Here is a 26431-nt window from a genome sequence, read left to right on the forward strand (position 1 = left end):
TTTTTCTATATTTTGAATTTATTTTACATTTTTTATGTGCTGTCACATTTTTCAATCATACATTAAACTGTTTCTTTCAAGCCATTTATTTGTTTATCAGTTATGTCAGTCTTTTGAAAAAGTATTTGTTGTTTTTCAGATTTCTTCTACCACCAGACTTGACCAGAGCTTCAAACTAATTTTGTTATTAAAGATTGTTTCACTAAAGTCAGAAATTGTGGTTTAATAAATTATAAAGGATATCCATAAAACTGGATAATTTTTTGCCCTTAAACATAATTCCTATCAAATCAAATTCAAGAATATTCTAAGCTTATTTAAATCAACATTTTGTTAAAACTGATTTTAAAAAGTACTTAGAAGTAAAATAATCTCTCAATCGAACTATTACTTTTTTTGTTTGTTTTAATCCCTTTTAAGGAAATATTGCCTTAGAACAGTCCCCTAGTCTTGTGAAGAAGTTACTTGTAAGTTAGTTTTGTATTATTTTTAAGTGAATTAAGTAATTTGCACTAGAAACTAGACAAAAATACTTGGAAAGATTTTGTGTTTTTGCGGTGTAATTCTCTAGAGCAGCAACTTTTAAATGCATACCTGCTCTAAGACATCTGAGTAAAATGACTGAATTCTCTCATTAAAAGTCACTCCTACAATGGCGTCTTAGGGCCATAGATAGAAGAAAAAGGAGTACAACCAAAAAAAATTTCTAGAAAAAACTGAGTTTCAAAAGTCAAAAATGTTCGACTCTTGAAAGTTGTCTGGTTGGTTAGAATGATAGAGTAGGATATAAAACCCTTATTCTGACATCCCCCTTTTCCCTCTGCATCCATGAAGCCTCCTTTTCAACTCCTCTGGTATTTGAGGTCAAAGTTCAGGTATTATTTGAGCTTTTGTGATGCTAATCAGCTGCTCCCAGTTGTAAAAACAATACCTTGTTTCCATGGTTACTCATCATAAGAACTCTCTGAAAGTAAGAGCTGCACAGCATCCAGAACCAGAGGGAATAATTGTCCAAACAGGTGAAAAAATTAATAAAAACAAATGAGAACTAACAAAGCTACTCTATTGTGTTGAATGATAGTATGCATGAAAGTTTTTTTTTTACTTTACTGCTTTTCTTTTATCAGACATGTTTAACTCGCTTTAACAGTTCTCTTTAAATCTGGAAGATTTATCTTAAAGTATTAATGTGATTTTAATAAGCTATTTAACCGTATTTAAATTGTGTGTATGGGTAATTTCCCTTTGTCCAGCATTCACGTTCATATTTTACTCCGGTAGGGGGCGGTAACAGCACTAGCTGGTATACTAACCGCCAACATTCCAAGACAAGAAGAAGAACCTGCTAGCCGTTGGAGTTGAAGTTGTTGCGGAAAGACATGCGGGAGTTAGATTAACGTGCGTGTTAGTGGCGGTTAAACAACTTTATCTTGTAAAATTTTTATTCCTGTCTCTTCGCTACAACCACCGGCTTCCGATAGAGACTGCCGGAGTTGGTTTTTCCTCGAAGCGGAGTTACAAAAATCAACAGAGGAAGGTAAGGCCGGCTAACGCGTGCTGCCGCCCGCCATTGTTTATGAGCCGGGCCTGGACTATTTCCTGGATTTAACCGTTTATTAATAATCCCGGAACTCACGTATTTAAACACTTCTGTATTGTTCAGTCGTGTTTTCATTTAAAGTTGTTTAAACAGACCTTTTTTCTATTAGGCATAAAACACGGAGATTATAGGCAGGAAAATAGAGACACTAGCACACATTTACAATTTACTTTCCGCACCTCACTTTCTGTTGTATCAGTATTACAGTATGTAAATCTATCTAGAATGGTGTAAGAGATTGTTTTTCGAAAACTGTGGAGATCTTTATGAAGCCTAGTTTAATAATAATAATAAATACACAAATGCCGTTTGAGAGCCACCAGTCCAATAAGTCTGGTGGTTACGAACCACTTAGCTCAGTCCGTGTCTTTCTTTAGCATAAACTATGTAAAAAAATATATATAGATATATGTGTGTATCTATATTTTTTGAGGTTAAAAAAGGGGAGGTTTAAGGGTTTTAAACCTGCCATCATGGCGTCAGACCACCTGCAGCAGCGGCAGACACAGAGGGCTGGTTTCAGTACTTTCGGGTTTCGGTTTGTGTCATTGCATGAAGAATCCACACCACTAAACGGTCGTAAGGTAAATAGTTTGCTGTTGGTTAACGGAATCCCGTTTGGGTTTTAGCGGCAGGCAAAATCCCGTTTCCATGGAGACGGTCTGTTTACCTCCCGCGCGCTCCTCGACGGGAGAAAAATGCAGCGGCCCAAAAAATGTAGAAAAAAGCTAAATAACGTGGTCAAAACCCTCTGAAAACGCAAAATCTCAAGTGTCATGAAATAACTAGGATATTCTCAGTTGAAAAATCATAATTTTGTGAGGAATCTTTGTTTTTACTTTTACAGTTTTCATGATTATTGGAATAAATTTACGATAGTAAATATTGTAAAGATAGTAAGATATTTTCTGAAATTATAAAGTAAAAAAAATGCTACAAAAAAGTCCTCTAAGTTTGAGGTGACAAATTTATAAAACGCAGATAATGTCAGCCCAAATTCTAATTTGAAATAGTAAATGTATGCCTATAATGGTGGAAATTTATCATTTTTACCGCACAATATTACAGTGTCTAGGAAATATGTGACAGTTTTCAGCAGAAATGTACTATGTGGCCAATTTTTAAAGTTTTTATCTACAATGCTCCTAATACTTTGCAAATTCATCACATTTTTGAACCCAGCTGCTGAGGAGCGATGTCGTACTACTCGTCGTCCCGGAGCTCGTCCCGGGCCACCGACTGTAAAGTTTACGTCGGTGACCTTGGTAACGGCGCTGCCAAAGGGGAACTGGAGCGGGCCTTCAGTTACTACGGGCCCCTGAGGACCGTGTGGGTAGCCAGGAACCCGCCTGGCTTTGCCTTTGTGGAGTTCGAGGATCCCCGAGACGCAGAGGACGCGGTCAAAGGCATGGACGGGAAGTAGGTCTCGTCCTCCATTGAACAGGTTTTTAGTAGAACAGGTTAGGATTTCTGCTCTCTGAACTCATGGCGGCCCTTCATTCCCAGGATCCTTTGTGGCTCCCGTGTTCGTGTGGAGATGTCCACCGGCCTGTCCAGGAAGGGCCGCGGGCGCCCCAGCCGCCGCCAGTTTGACCCCAACGACCGCTGCTACCAGTGCGGGGACAGGGGCCACTACGCCTACGACTGCTACCGCTACAGCAAGAGAGGCCGGCGCAGCAGCAGGTGGGGGTGGGGCCGTGCTAGCCGCTTAGCGCCTGTCAGCTCATTAGAGCAGCGCTGACTTGGCCGTCTTTCTGTTCCAGGTCCCGGTCCAGATCCCGATCCCGCTCACGGTCCAGGTCCCGCGGACGGCGCTACCGCTCTCACTCTCGTAGCCGTAGCCGCAGCTACAGCCGGTAGGTCGCCATGGAAACGGGCAGGCCACCAGGAATGCTAACCAAAAAAAAATCTGCACAGTTTGGTTCGGCTAGGAGTCGGCTCTGTGATGCTGAATCACGCCGGTCCGACCGGTGCTAACCGTTTCTTCCGTCTGTTTACCAGGAGCCGCCGCAGATCGCCGTCATACTCCAGACGCAGAAGCAGGTGAGACCGCAGCGGTCTGACCGCAGACACGCTGCAACCCAGCCGGCCGGTTCTGGCTGCATCCAGGAAGTTCCCGCTGCTCTAATGAAAACATTCTCTGCTTCTGCATCACCAGGTCTGGCTCCCCGGCCCGGTCCAAGTCCAGGACTCCAGTGAGAAGGTATGCAGTGGACGGGGCTGGGGTCAAGGGTCAGGGTCCAGCCTGACCTCTGACCCCGCCCTGGTCCTTCAGAACATTGTTGCTGTTCAGTCCCAGTTCTCCTCACACCGACTGAAAATGTTTTGAGTTTTTACTATGAATCATTTTTATTTCTCCTCATTTTGTTTGTTTTTTGATTCTGTTTCCTTGTGAAAACTGATCTCCACTCTGGTTTCCAGTAAAAACATTTTTAGTGCAGCTGGTTTTAAGGTGACGTCGTGGTTTAGTAAATATGCTGGGAATGTGAGATTACTTGATCCGTGTTTTTTTTCCCTCGTGTTTACAGTAATGCCTTTCTGCTGATAAAATCATAATTAATGTCTTCCTTGCGGAAAATGACTGACTTCCTTCCAAACTGGTTCCAGTTCTTGGTACGGTTGGATCCTCTACTGCATGAGTTAAACTCAGAAACTCTGGAGCTTTATAGGCTACTGTTGTGTTTTTAATATTATTTCATCAGTCAAATCAGTTGTTTTGTTTCTTACACGAAGGTGAGAATATATTTATTATCGACTGCGGCGGCAGCGATGTTTTAATATTTTAATGGTTTGTTAATCAGTAGTTTTATTTCTCTGACACTACCGGCCCTTTAAGACATTGTTGACCTCGATGTGGCCCAAGTGGAAGAGTTTGCTCTGCTAACGGACTGGGCGAGGCGTTTCCAGCAGCTCTGAGTTGGAAACCCATACTGGTTTTTCTCCATCACTGGACTGGTTTGGTGCAGTAAAACTGATCCGGTCCTGGAATGTTCCCCGGTTGCAGAGCATCAGGATGAGTCCGGCGTGATAAATGTGATTTCTTCATGTTTAGTTTTTGCTTTTGTCTCCCCAGCCGCTCCAGGTCCCGCTCTCGGTCCGGCTCTGCCCCCAGGGGGCGCTCTGCATCTCGCTCCCGCTCTCGATCGCCGTCGGCCAACCACAAGCGGGCCAGGTAAATCCTCAGAGTGTGTGTGTGTGTGTGGCAGCACAGGGCAGTGGGAGGGGTGATATGAGTGTAGAGGGCAGGTGTTCAGGTCAGAGTCAGCCATCTTAGCCAGGGCGCCGACGGCCAGACGGAGGATCCGAAGACTCCACAGCTTCCTCACCGCTGGTTCAGGGAAAGTTCAGCGGAAGGAAGACCTGGGCTCTTGTGCTCTCTGTTCCGGATCGGCTCTGATCGGGAACAGGGAGCACAGGAAGACGACGAGCCGCCATGACACCGGCTCTCCTGGAGCCACTCTTAGCTAACGCAGACAGACATTAGCAAAGCTAGCAGACAGAAGGTACTTAGCTGAGTTTGGCTAGCCGAGGGCAGCTTTGCTAGGTGAGATCAGCTAAATGAGCACCAGTGGTGTGAGTTGGGGTGAACATCTTTGCAGAACGTTTTGTTTATTTTTCATATTTTCTTTAAAGCGTGTGGTGGGAGCTGAGCACTGCACAGACACCGCCGCTGATCCCAGGCCCAGGGTCTGCCAGCTGGCGGTGTGCACAGCCTGCGGGAGGGTGACTTAAGCGCTGACCTGAGATCAGCCTCCGCCTGCGTCTGACGTTAGACAGCGAGACAGAGGTCGACCTACCGACCGACCCCTCGCCCCTAGAGCCAGCCGGCCAGCCTTCAGAGCCGGGCTTTAAAAACCCGTTCCCCACCTACCAGAACCCCCCTACCTACCAGAGTTCTTCGCTTCGGTCTTAGCTTCTGAGCGTGAGACACAGAGCTGACGAGAGATCAGACTTCAAGAGCGTCTCCGAGTTGTAGTCGTCCGTCCTTCAGTCCTTTGATCCTTCGCTTCTCTGTACTTGTTGTTTCTGCCGCTGTCTCCAAAGGTAACCAACCCCCCACCCCCTGACTAAGCTCATGTTGATGGTGACAGAACATGTTAAGCCGTTAAAAAGCGAGCATGTGTGGCTGGATGTGGGAGTGAGTGAGTGGACGTGTGAATGTGTGTCAGGCTGACAGATAGGAAAGAGGGCGTTAGCCGCCCGCCGCCACAGCTTCTCATTCTGACATGAAATCTGTTAGTGCAGCTTAAAGGCGCCGCACGGTCAACCCAACTGCCCAGATCAGCTCTCTGACGCTGCGTTTACATCATCAGTGCGTCGATGTTCTGAAAATGTTGGAAAAAAGAAAACTATTTCACAGTAAAGCTGCAGGATGCAACTTTTATAAAATGTTTTTTACATATTTGTTTAAACTCTCCCCATGTTGTGACAGTTTAATGTGACACAGATAATCTGTGAAAACATCGGTCTCCTCCCTGAGCTAACACTGCTTCCTGAAGAAATGCACTAAAAACAACCAATCAGAGCCAGGAGGAGGGGCTTAGCGCTGTCAGTCAACCTCATGTACTCGCTGCTAAATGTGCTAATGGCAAAGAAACAATAGGAAAACCATTTATCCGCCGTCATTAGTGACTATGCTGCGACTAGCTTTAGCATTCACAACAGCTATGCTAGCTGCAGAGAGCAAGGAAGCGATGGAGCGTCACACACACAGGGTAATTGACAGCGCTAAGATCCGCCTCCTGGTTTTGATTGGTTGTTTTTAGATCGTACTGGGAGGAGTCAGAGATTTTTTTTCTTTTCTTTTTTCTTCCAGATTATTTGACATACCAAACTGTCATGACATGGTGACTGTTTTTATAATAAGTGATTTGCCGTCATTAGACCGATCACAATAACAAATATTTCTGGATGATAAATTGTTCCAAAGGTTATTGCGATAAACAATAATATTGTTGCTTTGAGACCATTTTAAAGTGATAAAATTGTAATTGCCTGGTCATAAATGTCAGTAAGGATTTGTTCTTAAAAGTCACCTGGTTAAATAAAAATATAAAACATTGTCAAAGATCAATAAAAGATCAATAAACTTTAAATTCTAAAGAACATTCGGCCCTAAAACTGGAAGACATTTTAAATATGAAAAAGTCTTTGTAAAGAAGATTGTCCTTCAGAATAAAGGCCTGTTGAGACCAAAACACCAAACTGAAAACTTTTAACGTCTAGTTTTTGATAGAAAGAGAAAAACAATAAATTATTCAAAAGGTAATTATCAAACTCATTTTAATTTGTAATGTGATTATTTGATTTATTGATTATTGTGACAGGCTGACTTGTTAGTTGTAAATCACATAAAAACCCGGAAGCGTCGCTGCGGCGGTGAAACGGCGTAAACCCGTCTGGACAGTTGGCTCGGCCGCGCCGGCCCTTTAAACTGACTTTAGTCCTGGTAGTTTTTGCAGTGCAGAGAAGCTGTAGGTGTGTCTCCCCGTCTGCTGCCGCCGCAGGCTGACCCCGGTCCCTTTGTGTTTCAGTCGCTCCCGCTCAGCGAGTCCGGCCCGGAGCCCCACGCCTGCAGACGACTGAGCCACCAAGACTCGCAGCCAGCAGCAGTTTTCCTTTGGTTCTGGTATCGGTCCGTGTCGTCTCATTATTTCCAGATCTATTTTTGTTTGTTTTTTTTTTTTACTGCCAGGACTGCCGTCTCCACAGCTCCACATGCCCCAGGTTGTATAAATAGGAGTAGTTTTAACTGTTGCTGCTGTGTAAGCAGTCTGTATTTTGAAAAGCGTAGCAGAGACGGGAAGCGACACCTTTAAGACGTTTGACTTTTAGCTGTAAAACTCAGATCTTCCATCAGAAAATGGCAGGAATGGGCTGAGGAGATGAAATGAGCTGAAGTATTAAAACATCCTGAGTTTTTCTGTTGGTCTCCTCTTCACAGGGACACTTGTTGCTCTGCATGCCTTTAGAGTTAAAGTCACGTTGTTTTCCTGCTTTCCCTTCATGAAGCTGCCTGAATAATGTGATTCCCCCTGAGTTTGATTCATTGCTCTGACCTAATTTTAAAACACAAGCAAGGCTCATGTTGGGGCAGCTGTTTGCTTTTCTTTCTGTTCTCGGCTGTAGAAGTGAAAGTGTGGCCGTTTTATTTTGGATTAAACCTCTTCAACACATCCTGCTGCTGCTCTGTGTGTTTCTGTTCATATCCTGTAAGATTCAGACATTGACGTTGTGCTAATTTAATATTTTAAACCTATTCTTCTCAAGCTGTTGCACAACTGGGCTACCTTTACGGAAATGCAGGGTAAATAAAAATGAGAACCACAGGCCATGTTCAAGGTTTTATCTGTGACCAACGCATGACAAAGCGATTATTAAAATAAACTAATTTAGTAACTGATTAATCATTTTAAAAAAGCAAAAAGACATAGAGTGGTAATGAAGCCAAAACAAAGCTGAGCTTTTCAGGTTAGAATAATTTTTACCTGCATCCTTTGATACAAATATCAGCTGTACACTACAGGAATGCTGTCATATCATTTTAGGCTATGAAATGTTTTATTTTAAAAAGGATTTGAATTAGTTTACATTTTTAAATATGTTTCTAATGTATTAAATAAGTACTGTACTAGGGCTATTGTAGATGGGACAAAATTGCAAATTCTGCCAAAAATACATTTTAAGATTACATTTTTATACAAAAAAACTTGGAAAATTTAGTGTCAGAACTTTTAAATTATTCAGCTCATGAGAAACAGCAGCGCTGCTCAGTTCATCAGTTAACTGATAAAGATCTTTCACTAAGTTGGTTTTCCAGTTAAAACCTCCAAAGTTTCATCTTAACCAGTAAGTTGCTTGAGATCTTACTGGGTAGATTATTAGTTTAATCCTGTGGGGCTCCTCAAGGCTCCACTCAGGGACTTTTTATTAAAGACTATTGCTGTTAGATTTCATACAGTAACACAGCGGATGATGACTTTCTATTTGTGTCACCAGATGACAACATTGATTTTATGCACACATTTTATGTTGAATTAATTGACTAAGTTCCTCCAGTTTAATGCAGGAAAGACAGAAGTCATGGTGTGTGATTCAGAAAATGTGATCAACGTTGGAGATAGGAGCGAAAACCTCAGTTTACTAGAAACATAGTTGTGGTTATGGACGCAGACAAGAATTTAAGCAGCCTTGAGTTGTTGCCAGATCAGGATTGTCAATCAGGACACAAAAACAATTAGATGGTTGTACTTACATGAAGTTGTATTACAAAGATGTTTTTATTGTTCTTGGTAAAAATCAAATCAATCAAGCAAATCATCCAAAATGTGGCGTGCAGATTTCTTATCAAAACCAGGAAAAGCAATCTGACCAGATCAGACTAAGTCACTGGTTTTCTGTTTGTATTTAAAAAAAATCTTTCATTGATTTAAATTGAGTTGAACCTGAATACATCTTAGAGTAGCTTATTATTTACATTTACTTGAGTGACGTTTTTGGGAGTTAAAAAATATATTTCTAGAAGTTTTACTACATCACACCTTTTACTCTCGCAGCTCTTACATGAGTAAAATATTTGGACACTCGTTGAAGAAGAAACCCAGGTCTGGTCTGAGGTATGTGTGCATTATTAGAAGGTTTCACAATTTGGAAAAGTGAATCTGCTATAACTGTTGTTTGTTGGTGTATAATTTTTCATTTTAGTTTTTGAAATACTAGAGTTGGCTCCTATCTTTATATGTTTGTCTTTATGATAACATTAATTTACTTTTACTGGAGTAAAAATATGCTGTAGTAATTCTACTGTTACTTGACAAAATATTTGTTTACTCCACCCACATCTGGAAATACCTCGTGCTGTAAATAAAACTTTAGAATCAGAATCAGCCATGTTTATGTGCATGAACAATGGATTGACTTGGCTTTTCACTTGCTCACAGCTTACAAACATTAAATTTAAACAAAGTAAAATCAAGATATTTTCTTCCGTGAGACTTCAAATGAATATGAAAAGAAAGTTTGAAAGTGACAAATGCTTCAATGACATTGTTGTATTCAAGCTTTGGGGCCAACCAACTAAAGGTTATGCCATCTCTTCTCCTATTGGTGTAAATTAAAATCGACACCCATTTGAGCCTATCACGTTTCATTACGTCACCATAATGGGCGTGGCGACGCATGCCTCGTTTTTCATGAATTTTCCGTCCATTTCAGTCGAGCATTCTTTTTAACCGGGACAACATGGCTACTGCAGCGAGCCGTTACTACAGCGAAGACGGCAGGGCAACAAAACGACAGAAAACCGACGGAATGGCCACAGTGAGTCCGCTGCGACATTTCTTTTTACTTCCAGAATATTCGGACCAAACTGTTGGAGGGCTTTTTTCCGGTACACTTTTAATTCATTCATGTGCGCGTTTGAAAGCGGTCACGACGCGTTTTCATGTCGGTGGAGCACCGCGACGGGAAACCGTTGATTCTCCGAACTCCCCGTTTTAAAAGGGGCTAGCTTAGCTTTGCGTTTTCAAAATGGTGGGTTATGAAATGCAGCAGAGCCCCATGTGTTTATTCCAATGCGTGTTCGTGTGGTTCGCTTTGAGCGGGACCCAGGGAGGGCGGTTTCCCCACCGGGCCTCATCAGAGCCCGGCTTTGTTCCAGTACCGGGGGACGTTAGCATGGTTCTGTTCGGCTAATTGGGCCTAACGCTGTTTAATGCAGCAGTTTTCCCAACTGAACTCAGATAAAACTGAAAATAGAGACACAGTCTGGATAAATACTGCATACAAATGAACTGAAACGGCAGCAGTTGGTTCCCGTTTCTCCACCGGCCACTGAAACTGAACCCGAGCAGCTCGGTTCCGCTAGACTGGGGGTCTGCAACCTCCGGCTCCGGAGCAGCAAGTGGCTCTTAAAACGTTTTTTTTTTTCCTAAAGAAAAAAACAAAACAAAACCAACTGTCTTTTGTGCAACTTTTTAATAAGTTAATAGAATAAAACAAATAACAATCCTAAAGATAAATTAAATGTAACTCATTATTTAAGGTCCGTCAGTTGTTTTGTAGATGCTAATGGCAGGAATAATCTCCTGTAGCAGTCCGTGTTGCAGCGGTTATGTTGTAAAGCAGTTTCATGAACAGAATAGGTTTTATTTGTAAAAGATCTCAAATATCAACGAAGGCCTAGGGGGGAAAAAACAATTACAGTAGAACAAAAATACTTAGAAAGTTTGAATAAATGAGAGATTAAAAGAAATATCTTAGGAAGTGAACCAAAAAAAATGTCTTAAGCTTCTCAGGGTTGTCCACAATGTTGCGCTCCGTTATCCTCCCTTAGGCAACAAGTCGGACCAGTAAACCAAACCAGTTGTGTGAGTTGCTGCTTTTTCTACCCGCAGGGATACGAAGACCCACACAAGACCCTGCCTTCAGTGGTGGTTCACGTCCGGGGGCTGATGGACGGGGTCACGGAGGCCGACCTCGTAGAGGCGCTGCAGGAGTTCGGAGCCATCAGGTACTGAAGATGAAGTCTGGACTGTTTCAGCTGCATGTGACGCATTATGTTTCACCTCCTAACACAGTGGTTCCAAAACTTTTCTGCCCCCCCCTATGGCTTACAAATAGCTGTCTGGTTGAACAACGTGTGTGAGCGAAGGACGGGGTTGGGGGAGGGGGACGGATTCTTAGACTCCCTGTTATACTCAGCCCCGGCTCCAGACGAACAAGGGGGGAGGAATCAACTTTTTGGGGGGCAAAATGAATCGTAGCTGAACATAGACAACAACACCAGTAGCCTACAAGCTACTTGTTAACAAGCTTAAGGTGCTGTATTGATATTAGCTAGTCATCTTTTAGTTAACATTACCTGCATCCAGCAGCTTTCAACAGTCTGTTAGTTTGGGGGAAAAACTGTGAAAAGTTCTTTGTGTTTTGCTGGTTTGCTGCCATGAATCTCACACACCTGTAGCTCCGCCCAGCAGCAGCAGGTCTCCTTCACTGCCCACAGGTGGAAACCCAGCGTGAGCGTCGTAGCGCTCATGTTGTGTTTAAAGGCGGCTCGGAAAAACAGGTTACGACATGTTAACAATGGATTAAACAGTTTTAACTGCTGATAAAAGTGACAGAGGACACAGATATGGGAAGTGCAGAAGCCCCTATTGTATCAAATTGACAGAGAAATAACGGAGAGTTGGCCATTCTAAGGTAAAAACCCAGCGCATACAGCCTTCATGTTTTTTTTTTTGTTTTGTTTTTTCATCCAGACAGCTTCCCGCGCCCCCCCTGCAATGGCACAGCGCCCCCCCTAGGGGACGCGTCCCACAGTTTGGGAACCTCTGTCCTGACATATCAGAACGTTGTGCTGATGATTCAGTCACAACACGGTGGCCGCACTGCCATACCTAGAACAGAAAAGCTGGAAGACCAAGTCCAGGCTGTTACTCAGCAGCTTGTCAGGTGGTTCATTTCCTGCCTTTCGATCACTTTCATGTTGACAGATTCTGCAGGCAGACAGTTGGCCTCTGTCTGGTTTGTTTGACCTCATGGAGCATGGTTGACTCAGTAGGTGTGTCTCTTTGCAGCTAGCCAATCAGGATGCATGCTGGGAGAATGCCAAACATTTCTCCCTGGTTGGACATCACCAGGATCTAAGGCTACTTACACAGACCCGTATCCGACTTCTTCCACTGCAGTCTGAACAACCCAATTAAGATCTTTAATCAAAAAAAAAAAAAAACTATTTGTGAAGCTGAATCTGATGGTTTTCAAAGCGTCTGCAGTCTGAGTGGCCATGTTGCATTTTAGTTTACTTTTATAGTCGTAATTCTTAATCATAAAATCCCAGAATGAACTTGATTTTCATTGTTGTTTTTTAAGGACAATTTTGTTGAGATTTCCAAATCCATTTTATTTTGTTTTGGTTGTGTGGGGGGCTTTTATTTCTATTTTCATCTCATTTTGGATATTTAAGATGCCTTCCAGATAAGAGTTTTTCACAATAACACATTTGGACTATAAATTCTCCCAGAAGTTATTTGCTATAAATGATATTGTTGATTTGAGACCATTTTGATTTAATATAACGTTAATAATGCAAGAACATATTCTCAAAGATCAATAAACTTTAAATTCTAATTAATGTTTAACACTGGAACTGGAATACACTTTAAATATCCCAAATAAATAAAACAACAAATACAATAAATTCTGGAGTCTCTGTAAACAGAATTATCCTTCAAAAATGGCTGGTTCAGACCAAAACACCAGACTGAGAATTTTTATCATCCAGTTTTTGGTAGAAAGAGAAAAAACAGAAATGATAAATCATGCAAATTATTGAGTTTTTTTTTTTATTTATCATGTGAGTAATTTATTGCTTCTTGTCCTAGTCACAGTTTTTTTTTTTTTTGGTACAAAATTAAAGTTTGTTTAAGGGGTGAACTTGCATTATTATTTATATTTTTACTTCAAAATGATCTCAAAACAATATTACTGTTATAGCAATAATTAGTGAGCAAAATCGATTGATGGTCTGTTATCTGACGGCGTAAGAAGCTCAAATTACCCCAAAGTTTAGTTTTGTGGAACAAAATCTGAAGTTACTAAAGTTTTGTGCTTCATTCAGTTTAAACATCTGATTCACAGTCTTACAGATGCTTTTCGCCTTTATTTCACATATTTTAACTGCATTTAAGTGAACTGTGCCGAGTTAGTGGGAAAAACTTGGCCAAACTTTGAGTGAACTTTGTAAACACAGCGGTCTGTTTACTCGGAGGAGAAAGGGGGCGGGGCTACAGATGACCTGGAAGAGTCTTATAATCTTCACATCAGTGTCATGAAACAGCGCTGGAGGGTAGCGCTACCAGGATTATTTGATTTAATTCTGGTTCATGCGGTACGTTTCACCTGGCAGATGTTACTGTAACATCTTAAAGATCCTTTAAAAGCTTAATTTAAAATTTATTGCATTAAACGAGCATCACCAGGTAAACTACTGGCCTGGAGAGACGATGACGTCACTGCAGCTGATGGGCTGATGCTGCCGCTCTGGTCCTGGTTGGAGTTTAATCAGGTTTTCAATCAGTTGTCAACTGGAGTACACAGACTTTAAAAAAAGGATTATTGTTTTCTGAAATGGCAGTAATAAGGCCAAAACTGTACAAATAATGTGTACATTTTACATTCAACCCTTTGGCTGCAAACTGACAGTTTTGGCTTCACTTGGTTCAGATTCACCAAAAAAAAAAAACATTTGCCCTTTTAGGCACTGAATAGTTTATAAACTGTTCTTGAGTTTTTAAATGAAAACAGAATGTGCTGATTTTTATCCGATTAATCAATTTCTTTTTAAATATCCAAGATAAATGAAGAAAACTGCTGAATTATAAAACCTCTGGAAACAAGATTATTCTACAAATAAGGTTTAGTTGAGACCAAAACACCAGACTCGAGACTTTTATCACCCAGTTTTTGGTAGAGATGATAAATCATGTAAATGTAAATTATTAAGCTTGTTTTAATTTATCAATCTTTTAATTGATTTATTGCTCATTGCCACAGGCCTGGCTGCTGCTAACAGATGTAATCATTGTTCCAGCAGCACATGCAGTTCTCTTCTGGTGTTGATGCAGATGAACTGATTCTAGATCAGATTAACCTCAGCTGTCATTGTTTCCTGCACTGAGCTTTAATAAAGTCCTGGTGTACGATCAGAGCAGATGCTGCAGCTGGGCAGCGTCCTGTAAAGGTGTTGTGATTACAGCCAGGCGTGTAACAATGATGCCAAACTGGTTGATTGAAACCGTTTAGAGATAAATCTTCATGCTCTGTTACGAAGCAGTGTGTGTGAAGAGATCAGAGCAGAAAACAGCGTGTGTTTACATTCCAGCTATGTGGTTGTGATGCCAAACAAGCGGCAGGCTCTGGTGGAGTACGAGGACATGAACGGCTCGTCGACCGCCGTCACGTATGCAGCCGACAACCAGGTCTACATCGCCGGACACCCGGCCTTCATCAACTACTCCACCAGCAAGAAGATCTCCAGGCCAGGAGACTCGGACGACTCCAGGAGCGTCAACAACGTTCTGCTCTTCACCATCATGAACCCCATCTACCCCATCACCACGGTAATGGACACATTAGCTTCTGGCTGGGTTTTCAGCCTAAATGGCATAAAAAGACCAGGAATAAAAACCAAGTGGTGTCGCCTTGGAAACCGTTTATTACCCTCAAGTTCTAAAATATGGCGGTAGGACTTGATTCAGATTTATAATTGCAGTGTCTAATTTATCACATTTTGGTCAAATATCATGGCAGGTAGTTTTGCTAAATGTTTACCAATGGGAATCTGTTTTTTTTTTTTTTTCTTTTTTTTTTAAAGAAGCACCATTTTATTGTTTTTTTAGGTTTTAAAATAAAAGCAAAACATAAGTTTAGCAGGATATTGATATCACTGATATCATGAGAGGCACATTTTTGAACTTAATGACAAGAAAATATTGCTGGTTAATTTTAGTGAAATTCTGTTGTGGAAATTTGATCCAATTTTTCCATGAAAAACTGAGAAACTCCCAAACACCAGGTTTGTTTTCATCTATATTTAAAAACATTAGTTTGCTCTTAATTGGAAGAGCTAATTAATTAATTAATGTTTAATTGAAACATTAATTTGCTCTTTTGTTGGAATTGCGAAAATAAATTGGGTTAATGGAAACGCACTAACTCTGAAAAACCATGTTTACTTGATTTTTAAAAAAAAAAAGAGATTACGCTGGGATGAAGTGGTTTTTTGACTGCATTTGGCAAAACTGCAGTGGAAACAGTTTTTACACACGAGTCACATGATCAGCAGCCAGACGTTACTACTGACAGAGACGCTGAAGAAGACAGGAAGCGGTGCGTTATTTAATCACTCATCTCTTGAACAGACTTATTTTAATTGCGTTTCTTTTCTTTCTGCCTCCACTGGAGGTTTCTTCCCATCGGAGGACAGTTTTTTTCTCTGCTGTCGCTCAACCGGGAGGAAGAAATACTGCAAGTCATTGACTCGATACAATCTGCTGGGTTTCCTTAGATATAAAAACTTAGTGATTCAGTAATAGGCTGAACTTGAACTGTTTAAGGAGGACCGGTCAGGATGAATGAGGCGACATGTTGTGAATTATAGCTATAGAAATAATTCACTCAATTGAAAATAACTGAGTGTTTAATCTGTAAAAGGCTCCTTTGAGTTTTTGTTTATCAGAATGTGACGGAGCCCAAGTGGTGAGACGGTAAAACCCGTCTGGAACAAATGTCAGTTCCTATTAACTGAACAGTCCGCATCTGCGTTTTTCTTTCAGACAAGGTCTGTTGCATCAGAGTTTCAGATGGCCCATTTATACGGGTTTCTGTTGTGCGTTTTCTCTGCCCTGCAGGACGTCCTCTACACCATCTGCAACAACTGTGGGCCCGTCCAGAGAATCGTCATCTTCCGGAAGAACGGCGTCCAGGCCATGGTGGAATATCCTTCCTGTTGGGTAGAAACAAGCTTTTACTGTTGGAAGCCGTACCAGCAGCAGGTCCCTCTGGAAAACCAGATCTAGAGCTCAGCAGGGAAAAAAAACAAAGCAGAGTGACAGGCGAGCATGTAGATTGAGTCATGATAACCGAAAGAACATCGTGAGCCAGTTCCGTCACTGAAGGTGTCATTCAGTCAGGCAGAAACTTATCAGATGGAGGGTGAAGTGAAGGAAAAGCAGAGAGTCAGGAGAGCTGAAGTGCCGTCGCCTCCTTAACTGTCGCCACATTCGACTCGGTGCAGAGCGCGCAGCGGGCCAAGGCGTCGCTCAACGGAGCCGACATCTACTCCGGCTGCTGCACCCTGAAGATCGAATACGCAAAGGTACGATGGGACTCCGTTCAGCTGGGCCTGAATCATGCTGAGATTAGGCAGTTAAATCTGCACAGACCCATTATAAACTACTCCATCCTCAGTGTCGGTCAACACCAACCTGCCAACAGTTGCACCAAAACGCCTTTTCATTTTGCTTTCATTTCCTCAGAACTCTATTTTTCCTCGCTTTGGAATTCTTTCCTTTGGAATTTTTTTATTTTTTCCTGGAGCTTTAGTTCAGACCTCACCTGGAGCTTAAAGGTGATTTTCAGACACTCCAGCCAATCAGATTATGAGTTAGAGAATCGGTTCCCAAATGTCTCCATGTCACAGTCCCTCCATAGACATTAACCTTTGACCCCCACTGAGAGACAATACTGGAAAAGCTGCAAAGAAGCATCAACTTTTAGGATGTTTCCTATTAAATAATTATTACATTCGATGAGCATAATGCTGACCTCGTCGCTTCTGATTTTAGACGGCTCTGAGTTCTGTGGTGGAAAATGTGATCAACACAATCCCAACTTTTAATTCTAAGAAAATATGTAATTTTTTTTCACTAATCGCATCAGATTTCATTTTATTTCCGCAGCTCTTTTGGTGTTTTGCATTTTCTTTGGTTTTTCCTCCTACAGTAGCTTGAGAAGCAAAGCAGCTGGATGAATCTGACAGAAGTTACATTTGCATCAGTTACTTTAACTTTTTTTAATCAAATAAAATATATCCAAACAAAAAGGATGTTAAAAATGTTTTGGTTTTAAACTTTTCTCTTCTTCCTCCATGTTGAAAAGCCCTGTTTTAGCTTTAAGGTGACGTTCTGTGCTGCTCTGTTTCCCCAGCCGACCCGCCTCAACGTCTTCAAGAACGACCAGGACACCTGGGACTACACCAACCCCAACCTGGGCGGCCCAGGTAAAACCTGCAGAGGGCGCCAGAGCGCCGCTGACCTCCGGTCAGTCGGCTCACTTTGCCTCCTGATTAGTGATGGGGCGGGTCCGGCCCGGTCCGGTCCGGGTGAACGCTGCCTGGGAGCTGGGATGTGCAGGAACACGCTGGCAGCAGAAAGATGATACCCTGCAGTTACGCTATTAGACTGGAAGGGATTTTCTGCTCCGCTGGCATTCCTCATGCTGCTGGCATGTCATTGTTCCAGCTCGGCGACGATTACAACTGATCGACAGTAAGGCGCCTGATGCTGTCAGGCAGCTGTGATTCAGCTAGTTTTACCAGCTGCAGCGCTCCAGTCCGTTCAGTAAACACACAACACCGTGTGGGGATCGGCGTCACCTTTGACCTTTTTCATACTAAAACTCAAAGAAATAGAAAAGTTCCTACATGAGTCCGTTTGTCCAGCCTGGTTTCCAAAACTAGATTCAGCATTCATGGTAAATATTCCTCATGTTTTTCAAGTTTATATGATTAAGAACTTAATTTAAAATGAGAATTGATGGAAATAATCAGAGTTTTAAAATTTAGCTTCTTGATTTTCGTATAATGTAGGCAGAGCTAATCACTGCTTTACTAATTACGATTAATCGGCTGAAAACTGGCGCCTTCATTTAACCAAAGTAACTTATTTTATATATTAAATGCCCAAAAATCCAAATTCTTAAATTCCTTCCTTAAACATAAGCATCATGTTGCCTAAAATGCAATAGCAGTATTTCTTTAGTGAATTAAGGTTTTATCATATTTAGCAAATAGTTACTGTATTTCTTAAATTTAACAAATAAACTCAGTTTTTATGATAAGAAGTTGATTTCTGAAACAAAACATTTTCCTCCTGGAAATGTTAAATAATGTTGCCATCAGCCAGAGGTTTCGATAATTTAAAAAAGTTTTTTTTTCCCCCCATTTTTAAATTTTTATCTTGTGAAGCTTCATGTGGGTTTGGGGCTGAAAGTTTCTGCCTGGGTTTGACCAGATCATCTTCGCTGTCGCTCTTAAACTCGGTGCAAACGAGTCAGAGCAGCAAGTTTTTACTTCTCAGGCCTCATGTAGAGAAATGATTGTTTCTAAAAGAGTTTTTCCCTTGATGTTTTTTTAAGGTGAGCAGAAATGACGGGCGCAGTGAGATGGGGAAGGTTTCTGGTTGAGTGGATGTTGTCCTAAGGGTGTTTGCTGCCTTTTACAGAAGCTGTAAGCAGCTGAGAACAGTGAGGCTTTTGTTCGCCAGGCGTTCGCTCATTGGCCGTCCATTGTTTGCATTTTTCTGCCACCATGATGCGAACCTGATCGGAGTGTTTTTTGTTTCTTTCTGCTGCCAGCCGTGTTCCTGCTGCTCCACGTCAGGTGAGCGGCGGGCGGCTTTACTGAGGCTGCTGTGGACGATTATTTGTTCTCGCGGTTCTAAACACACAGAAGCACAAACAGAACAACTCAGACATCTGCAACAGTCACCAGTAAAGTGGACAGTGGACATGTGGTTTTGATTAAAGGGCTGGAAAACATTTCACCATGTAAGCATTTTATATGAGAGGTGCACCGATAAATCGACCCCGATTTCCTGAATTTATGGAGATCGGTCGATGCTTTACTGTGAAACCGATCCCAAGTCTGGAAACAAACCACGGACAGACCCACCAGGTCAGGATTTCTGTCTGTCTTTACATGTAGGCCTGTCTCAATAACTGGACGATAAACGATAATATTGTTGTTTAAAAGGAATATAATGGGATAATAATGCAAGAACATATTAATAATAAACTTTAAGTTGTAATGAACGTTTCACACTGAACATTTTAAATATCCAAAATGTATAAACTGAACAAGAAATAAATGAAAGTCTCTGAAAAAACCCTCCAAACTGAAGACTTTCATCATTCAGTTTTTGTTGGAGACAATAACTCATGGAAATGAAAATTCTTGAATTGTAATTTATCATGTGATTGATTGATTTATTGGTTATTGTGACAGACCTAACATTTGGCTACAATTCAAACAAAAATATTGGCATCGGCCAAAATCGGAATTGGCAGGTCAGACTTTTTAAAGATCGGTCCAAACCAACCGGTGCACAACTATTCTACATCAGTCAGTATCGATAATTATTGATCAGTTTTTTTGTTCTGAATATCTTTAAGTACTTCCAAATTGGTGATGTGGCTTTTTCTACTTTATCCAGTTTCTTCTGGAGATTTTAATCCCATCTTTGGAAACTTGGGTCGTAGGAAACGCTCCATTTTCACTTTTCAATTGAAGTGAAAATGTGGTTAAAAGTTAATGTTCTGTTGCAAGATGGGATTTTTTTTTAAACTCGTATAATTATTGGTTGTGTTTTACAAAGAAGATGTCGCATCAATCAGACATTAACTTGGATGATAAGTAACGAGGTGTCTTCTTGGGGGTTTAATGACTGATTCATACAAACGCCTGGAGTCGAGTTTTTGTGACATAAGACTGATTCTGGTCTTTTCCGCTGTCGCGTGACCGCAAATTTCTGGAGGTCACCTCTTGTTTTTAAAAGACAAATGGAAACGGAGGCTGTTTCTTAAAAAGCCAAACCCGGCTTGTGGAGGTTTAAAAAGCGAGAGCAGAGGCATGGACCAGCATCAGTACCTGTAGTCTGATCTGCAGAGAACACGCATCGTCAAAGCACAGCCGCGCTCACACAGAGGGACAGAGGAGACACCCACCCACCCAACACGACGAAGTAGGACTCATTGAGCCACGGAGACGCGTTTGGGGCCCTGAGCTACACTCGGTCCCCCCCCTCCTGCCACATCTACAGCGCCTCACTGAACGGAGAGTCAAGACGACCCACAGACGATGCATACTGATACAGAACCCACCCACCTCCAACCAACACCACTCACACCGGAGCCACTGACCACCGCCCATTCTCTCTGCTCCTTCTCTTCTTTTCTGCTCATTCCTTGTTTAGTTTTTTTTTTTTAATGCCTTCCATGTAATGCAGGTTTGGCAATTTGCGGCTAAGAGGAGCCACAGCCCTCCCCCACTCTGAACTGTGCTCTGTGGCGGACGCTAAAGCAGGATTATTCCTCTAGAGATGGAGTCCCGGCTCAGCCGTCAGTGAGCGCTGCTGCCGCCTTTGGTAAAACCAGGAGATGATGATGAAGAGGAGCAGGAGGAAGAGGAGGGTTTGGATGAAATGAAGTGAATGGAGAGTGAGGGATCTGCTGCAGCTAATGCCCCCCCCCTCTCCGTGTTGGTAAACATGCAGTAAGTAATGCGAGACCCCCACCACCACCACCACCCTTCCAAAGCGCAACAACACACGATTTACATCCTGGGCTTTTTTTCAAAGGAGCCAATCGTATTCATACTGACTGTTAGCACAGCTGGGTTCAGGTTTCCTCATTTACCCCCTGACATTTACGCGGACTGTTGTCTCTTGTGTGAACATGTAACGGTGAATAACATGGCTTCCACTGTGACTCTCTGATTGTCGCACCTGTACAGATGGTGATGCAGATGGCAATGGGAGCGGTGCAGGTGTGTGTGAGCGTACAAACCTCTTTACTTTAACTGAGCCATTTGTGACCCAGAGTGCCTGTGTGTTTGGTCCCCCCCTGTTCACCTGTTGGGCTCCTGTTCAGACCTGGCACTAACATCCACCCTGGACTCCTGTTGCTACCTGGATCAAAGCTAGCTTAGTTTAATCGCTACGTTTAACGTTCAAAAATGTTCCATGGTCTCAAATCAAACATCCGAGGAAGACATTTTGATTAAAACGTAATTCAGAAATGTTAACTATCAACTGGTTGTGCTTCAGTGGAAGGATAATCCAGCGCTACATACCTCCTCGGTTTTATCCAAACATCCATTGAAGGTTTTTTTTTTTTTTTTTAATCTTTACATCATGAACACAATCATCTGAATTTTGTCAAGTGCCACTGTTAGAATCATCAACACGCATCAGAATTTCTGTTTTTTCCCCTAATAAAGTTGCGTTAAACGCAGCAGTTTGAGGTTTCTCCAGGTTTCAGTCGTGTTGGACATCGTTCCATTTATTTTGGGTGAAAATCAGAGCTGGACAATATGGCCGAAAAATGTCACGATATGAGTATTTCATATTAATTAATTGGTCTTTTTGTTTGGCAGATGTTTAAAACAAACGGGTAGTGTGACATTTCCTGTGTTATCCAGGTTTTACTCCATTTGGTTTTTTATTTTTAAACAGTTAAGTCACTCATGAGGTTGTTGCTAGGCAACTTAGTTTTTAGCTTATTTTAGCTAGCTCAGAGAGGCTAAAGCCTTTCATAGCCCAGCTTATAATCCCTTGGCGGAAACCTTTTGGTGAAATAAAAAAAAGATTTGAATAAAAACCAAGCAACGCTACGCCTGGTGTGGGAGTCGGGTGAAGCCTGGCGGGCTGCCAGGCTGATGATGCTGTGGCAGAAACCCTGGGTTTGTGTTTTGTTCTAATAAAGTTGCGTTAAACGCAGCAGTTTGTTACGGTTTCTCCAGGTTTCAGTCGTCCTCCCGGGTCATGCTGCTGCCAGGTCTGAACGCGGCCTCCGATCATCTGCATCCACCTCATCCTTCAGCGTTTCTGCTTACTCCACTCGGGTTGTCTTAAAGGGCCTAGTCTGTTTGGTTCTGGACGGACAGAACCTGAAGTCAGACATGCTGCTCTTCCTGCAGTTGCATTTCATGCCTCTCCCCTCAACCCTGATCACTGAGGCAGTCTGACTGTGGGGGGTCCTGGTTAGATGATGAGCCTCGAGCAGCATGTCTGCTGACCCGGAGCTCCGTTTAGCCCGGCGCTCCTTCGGGCGCCGTTCGGCCTGTCGGCTCATTGTTTGCTGGTCGTCCTGCCGTCTCATTAACTGGAGTCATGTTTGTGTGTCTCTTCCTCCTCCTGACTTCCTGTCCTCAGAAGACGTGAACGCAAATCCCAACAAGCGCCAGAGGCAGCCGGCTCTGCTGGGGGACCATCCTCCAGAGTATGGTGAGTCTGCTGACCTCTGACCCCTGATCTAGCATCAGAGAGCCAATATCTACCAGTTATTGAAAAACATTCTACATCGGTTAAATCCATAATCTATGCAGTCTACTTCTATGCTGTGTGCTCATTTATTTTACAGTATATTTAACTTCCTAATTGGACTTTCTGCCGTTTATTTTTACGTTTCTCTACGAAGGTTAACGTGTTATTAATCAGTTATTTATTTTACATCGGCTGTCCGACTCCTAACTCTGACTCTGACTGAACAGATTAAAGTTGTTTTTGCCAAACTTGTGAAGCATCAATATATTTCAGTAATCTGTCAGATTAATTTGTGATTGAATACATTTTTAAAATTTGTAAACGTTTTAAGTCGTTTCTTCTGTGTTGGACCGACTCTACGCCTTCGGTTTGGTGCATCACCTTTTTCTGTCTCGTGTCCCTGTCTCGTGTAGGAGGCGGTTACCATGGCTACGAGGAGAGCTACGGGTCACCTCCCTACGAGGGCCGTCGGATGGGCCCCCCGATGAGGGGCCGCGGCAGCCGGAGCTACGGGCCGGGTTACGGGCCTCCGCCGCCGCCGCCCGGCGAATACGGCGCCCACGCCGACTCGCCGGTCGTCATGGCTTACGGGCTCGACACGGCCAAGATGAACGCAGACCGGGTCTTCAACATCTTCTGTCTCTATGGAAACGTGGAGCGGGTCAGTGAAGGAGCGCTGCAGTTCTCTGACCCGGTCCATTCGCTCTCTGACCCGGTTCTGTTGTCCTGACAGGTGAAGTTCATGAAGAGTAAACCGGGAGCCGCCATGGTGGAGATGGGTGACTGCTACGCTGTGGACCGGGCCATCACTCACCTCAACAACAACTTCCTGTTTGGCCAGAAGCTCAACGTGTGGTGAGTTCAGTCCGCCCTGTGGCCCCGCCCCTCCTGCACTGAGGGGGCGTGGCCTGACCGTGAGGCTCCGCCCCCGCAGCGTCTCCAAGCAGCAGGCCATCGTCCCCGGCCAGTGCTACGAGCTGGAGGACGGCACCAGCAGCTTCAAGGACTTCCACGGCTCCCGGAACAACCGCTTCTCCTCGCCGGAGCAGGCGGCCAAGAACCGCATCCAGCACCCGAGCAACGTGCTGCACTTCTTCAACGCGCAGCCCGACGTCACGCCCGAGATCTTCGCTCAGGTCTGCCGCCGCTGCAGGCAGGACGCCATCTTAAAAAACACAAACCTTCATGTTTCACCCTGATGTTTTACAGATTTGTGAAGAACTCGGCGTCAAGAGTCCAGTTAACGTCAAAATGTTCACAGGAAAAAGTACGAACTTTAAAACTCCTTTTTCTTTTTTTAAGTGTGGAAATTAAATCCAAAGGCTAAAAATCAAGATTTTGTTTCTGAACTAGAATTTCACCAATGCAATTCTAATATTTTTATTGGCACCAACATTGAAAGAATTGTAGATCTGATCAATATTCCCAATCCATGTCGGCAGATCTATTCAGTCTGGTTCTATACTTTGGGCTCTGAGCAGCGTCATGATTTATTTGTTTTAAATGAAGAATTCCTGATTGCACTTTCTGAACTGTTTGAAAGGTTTGCTGCTGTTTTTATCATTTTCTATTGGCTGTTCTTCTAACTGCACTGATTGAACAAATTAGTCGTTTTTACATGTTTCATTAAACTGTTGGTGTTTTTAAATGTGCTGTTCTGGTGCAGAGTTAACCTCTAGTTGAGTACATCTAAATCTGCATTTAAAAATCATTCTAAGTCAATTTAGTCGATGCTAAATCTCAGATATCGGTATCAGATATGAAAAGTGGATCGGTGCATCGTGTAAAGATTCACTTATGACGAGACATTTTCCATAAGTTGGGATCAATTATTCACTGATTAAATAATCGAGTAAAATTCTGCCAAGAAATTCAGAATCTCAGAAATTTTCTAGACAACTTCAAAACTTCTGAGTTTAAAACTTCAAAAATTTGCTAGTGGGAGGATAAAAAATCTAGAAAATTCCTGAGATTTGATGTTTTTGACCAATGTAATCTTTTTTCTATCTATAAATGACCCAGTACTCGGCTCTGTTTTTGGTATCTGCCGGTGCCAACCTTCAGATATCGGTACCAGAACTGATTCATTCCTGCTCTGGATCTGACCCTGATGATCCTGCCAACAGGTGGCGCTGCTCCCAGCGACCGCAGCGCCTCTGGCCTGCTGGAATGGGAGTCCATCAACGACGCCATGGAGGCGCTGGCGCTGATGAACCACTACCAGATGAAAAACCCAGGTGTGGGGGGGCAGGCGAGCAAAGGGTCATCAAAGGGTTTGTCTCGATCACTCATCTACTATCTGCTCTCTCACTGCTCACTGTTGGTCCCGCTAGGCTGAAGGCTGTGCAGGAGGCCCCACTAATGCTTTTCAAAGATGGACGGCTGAGTAATTACTCTATTTGCAGCCAGTTAAACACGTACAAAGTGTAAATGTTGAGGTGGGGGGCGTGGCCAGCAGTAGCTCACTTGGATTTAAAGTGACGGCGCGATAAAACGGCTCAGTTCATGCAGAACTGATCAGACTGTAATCTGATGGCGGCTTAGGGGCGAAGTAGCACATTTCTCTTTTTAAAACTCGGACATTTTTAGAATGATCTCATAAGGGGGGAACCTCAAATGTTAAAATTACTCCCAGAGATTTTCCAGAAAATATCATAAATTTTTAATTTTACGTTTTTCAAACTCGGGAATTGTCAAAACAAACAAAAAAAACTTGGAAGAAACGTTCAAGAAATTTTCAAGATTTTTTTTTTTTTTTATACAAAATATTTCTGAGATTAACCTAACTTTGAGGTTTTTTCCTCTTTGAGCATGGAAATGTCTTATTTTTCAGTAAAATTTCAGATAAATATATGTATACATTTTTTTTCTTAACAAATTTAATATTTTTTCAAACTGAAATTTGAACTTTCTCTTGAAAATTTCTGAATTCTCAAATTGTTAGTTTTTTGACAGGAATGTGCTCCTCTCATGTATAATGTCCCAAACGGGCCATTGTATGTCTGTGAAGCAGAATAAATTCTGCCTCAGTTTTCTGTTTTGAGAATTGTCTCTCAGCCGGTTTGGACTAACTCTGAGCTTCATCCACATCCTGCTGCCCTACGGGACCGGACCCGGCCCGGACCGGTGCCGCTGCTGCGTCTCATCCTGTCCCTTCCTGTTGCAGGCGGACCGTACCCCTACACATTAAAGCTGTGCTTCTCCACCGTCTCGCATGCCAACTGAGACGGAACCGGCCCTTCTGGGTCCAGAGGACGGAACCGGACCCGGCTGGACTCCATCAACCAGGACAACTTTATCAGTCTGGAGTTTAAACCGACAGCCGAGCTTTTAAATCCAACTTCTGCAGCGCAGACGAGCTGCAGAGTGTCGGTTTGTTTCCACACCATCTGGTTGTCGCTTTGACTTTTTGTATTCCAAGATGGCTGCCAGAGGCAGGAGTCACTTCGATGCTCCGGCAGTTTAATGGCTGAAGACGGCACCGGCTTTCTGAACTTTTATTATTATTCAATCGTGTTTTTTGTTGTTTTAAATGTTGATGGTTTAGTTCTGTGTGTTCAGACCTGATATGCAGCTGGAGAAAAAATGTTTTTGTTCTAAGAAAATAAAGGAAAACGCTCAACAGGGCATGAAACGTTTCTGCTGGTTCTCATCCCCTGGGTCCGAGTGCCCTCTGCCTGCTGTTTCAAACACTTCATTTACAAAGGTCACTGCTGGCACACTGGAAACTTATTTTACTGACTCGTGAAAAACATGAAAACTCTTTGAGGTGTTTAAAGCTGCAGTATTGAACTTTCATAAAATATATATTTTAGATGTTTGAAAGTGGAAACATGTTACAGTTGCAGACTGAAAATCTGTGAAAGACAAATTGACTTCTTTCAGTGCTAGATGCAAACAACCAATCAGCCAAAAGGCGGGTCTTAGCGTTGTTAATCACCCTACGAGCAGTGCTGTTCAAAGAAAAAATAAAACTAGGAAGAAACTTGAAATCAACAGTTGAGTTTTT

The 26431-nt window shown here is 42.6% G+C and overlaps 2 protein-coding genes across 11 annotated transcripts; both read left to right on the forward strand.

Moving 5' to 3' along the window:
• The first annotated feature begins 1318 nt into the window (after nt 1-1318).
• Nucleotides 1319-7777, forward strand: srsf7a (serine and arginine rich splicing factor 7a). Of its 3 annotated transcripts, none has more exons than XM_007552481.2 (8): nt 1319-1537; nt 2783-3019; nt 3107-3283; nt 3364-3456; nt 3602-3643; nt 3759-3803; nt 4674-4772; nt 7135-7777. In XM_007552481.2, the coding sequence occupies exons 2-8, from the start codon at nt 2796-2798 to the stop codon at nt 7184-7186; spliced, it is 732 nt and encodes a 243-aa protein (XP_007552543.1). In that variant the 5' UTR covers nt 1319-1537; nt 2783-2795; the 3' UTR covers nt 7187-7777. The 3 variants fall into 3 exon arrangements, with proteins under 3 accessions (XP_007552543.1, XP_007552542.1, XP_016527178.1); XM_007552480.2 differs by lacking the exon at nt 7135-7777 and adding an exon at nt 5234-6538; XM_016671692.1 differs by lacking the exon at nt 7135-7777 and adding an exon at nt 5234-6538 and having other exon boundaries at nt 2786-3019.
• A 2021-nt stretch (nt 7778-9798) lies between these two features.
• On the forward strand, nt 9799-26049 carry LOC103138331 (heterogeneous nuclear ribonucleoprotein L). 8 transcript variants are annotated; one of them, XM_016671691.1, is made up of 14 exons: nt 9799-9919; nt 10996-11111; nt 14484-14721; nt 16012-16097; nt 16382-16478; nt 17309-17381; nt 20892-20924; nt 22315-22383; nt 22836-23083; nt 23156-23277; nt 23357-23558; nt 23632-23689; nt 24549-24659; nt 25589-26049. In XM_016671691.1, the coding sequence occupies exons 1-14, from the start codon at nt 9842-9844 to the stop codon at nt 25645-25647; spliced, it is 1590 nt and encodes a 529-aa protein (XP_016527177.1). In that variant the 5' UTR covers nt 9799-9841; the 3' UTR covers nt 25648-26049. The 8 variants fall into 8 exon arrangements, with proteins under 8 accessions (XP_016527177.1, XP_007552548.1, XP_007552545.1 ...); XM_007552486.2 differs by having other exon boundaries at nt 9800-9919; nt 22312-22383; XM_007552483.2 differs by having other exon boundaries at nt 9800-9919; nt 24549-24695.
• The last annotated feature ends 382 nt before the right edge of the window (nt 26050-26431 follow it).

The sequence above is a fragment of the Poecilia formosa genome, unplaced genomic scaffold, assembly GCF_000485575.1.
Source record: "Poecilia formosa unplaced genomic scaffold, Poecilia_formosa-5.1.2 Scaffold48, whole genome shotgun sequence".
In the NCBI taxonomy this organism is placed as follows: Eukaryota; Metazoa; Chordata; class Actinopteri; order Cyprinodontiformes; family Poeciliidae; genus Poecilia; species Poecilia formosa.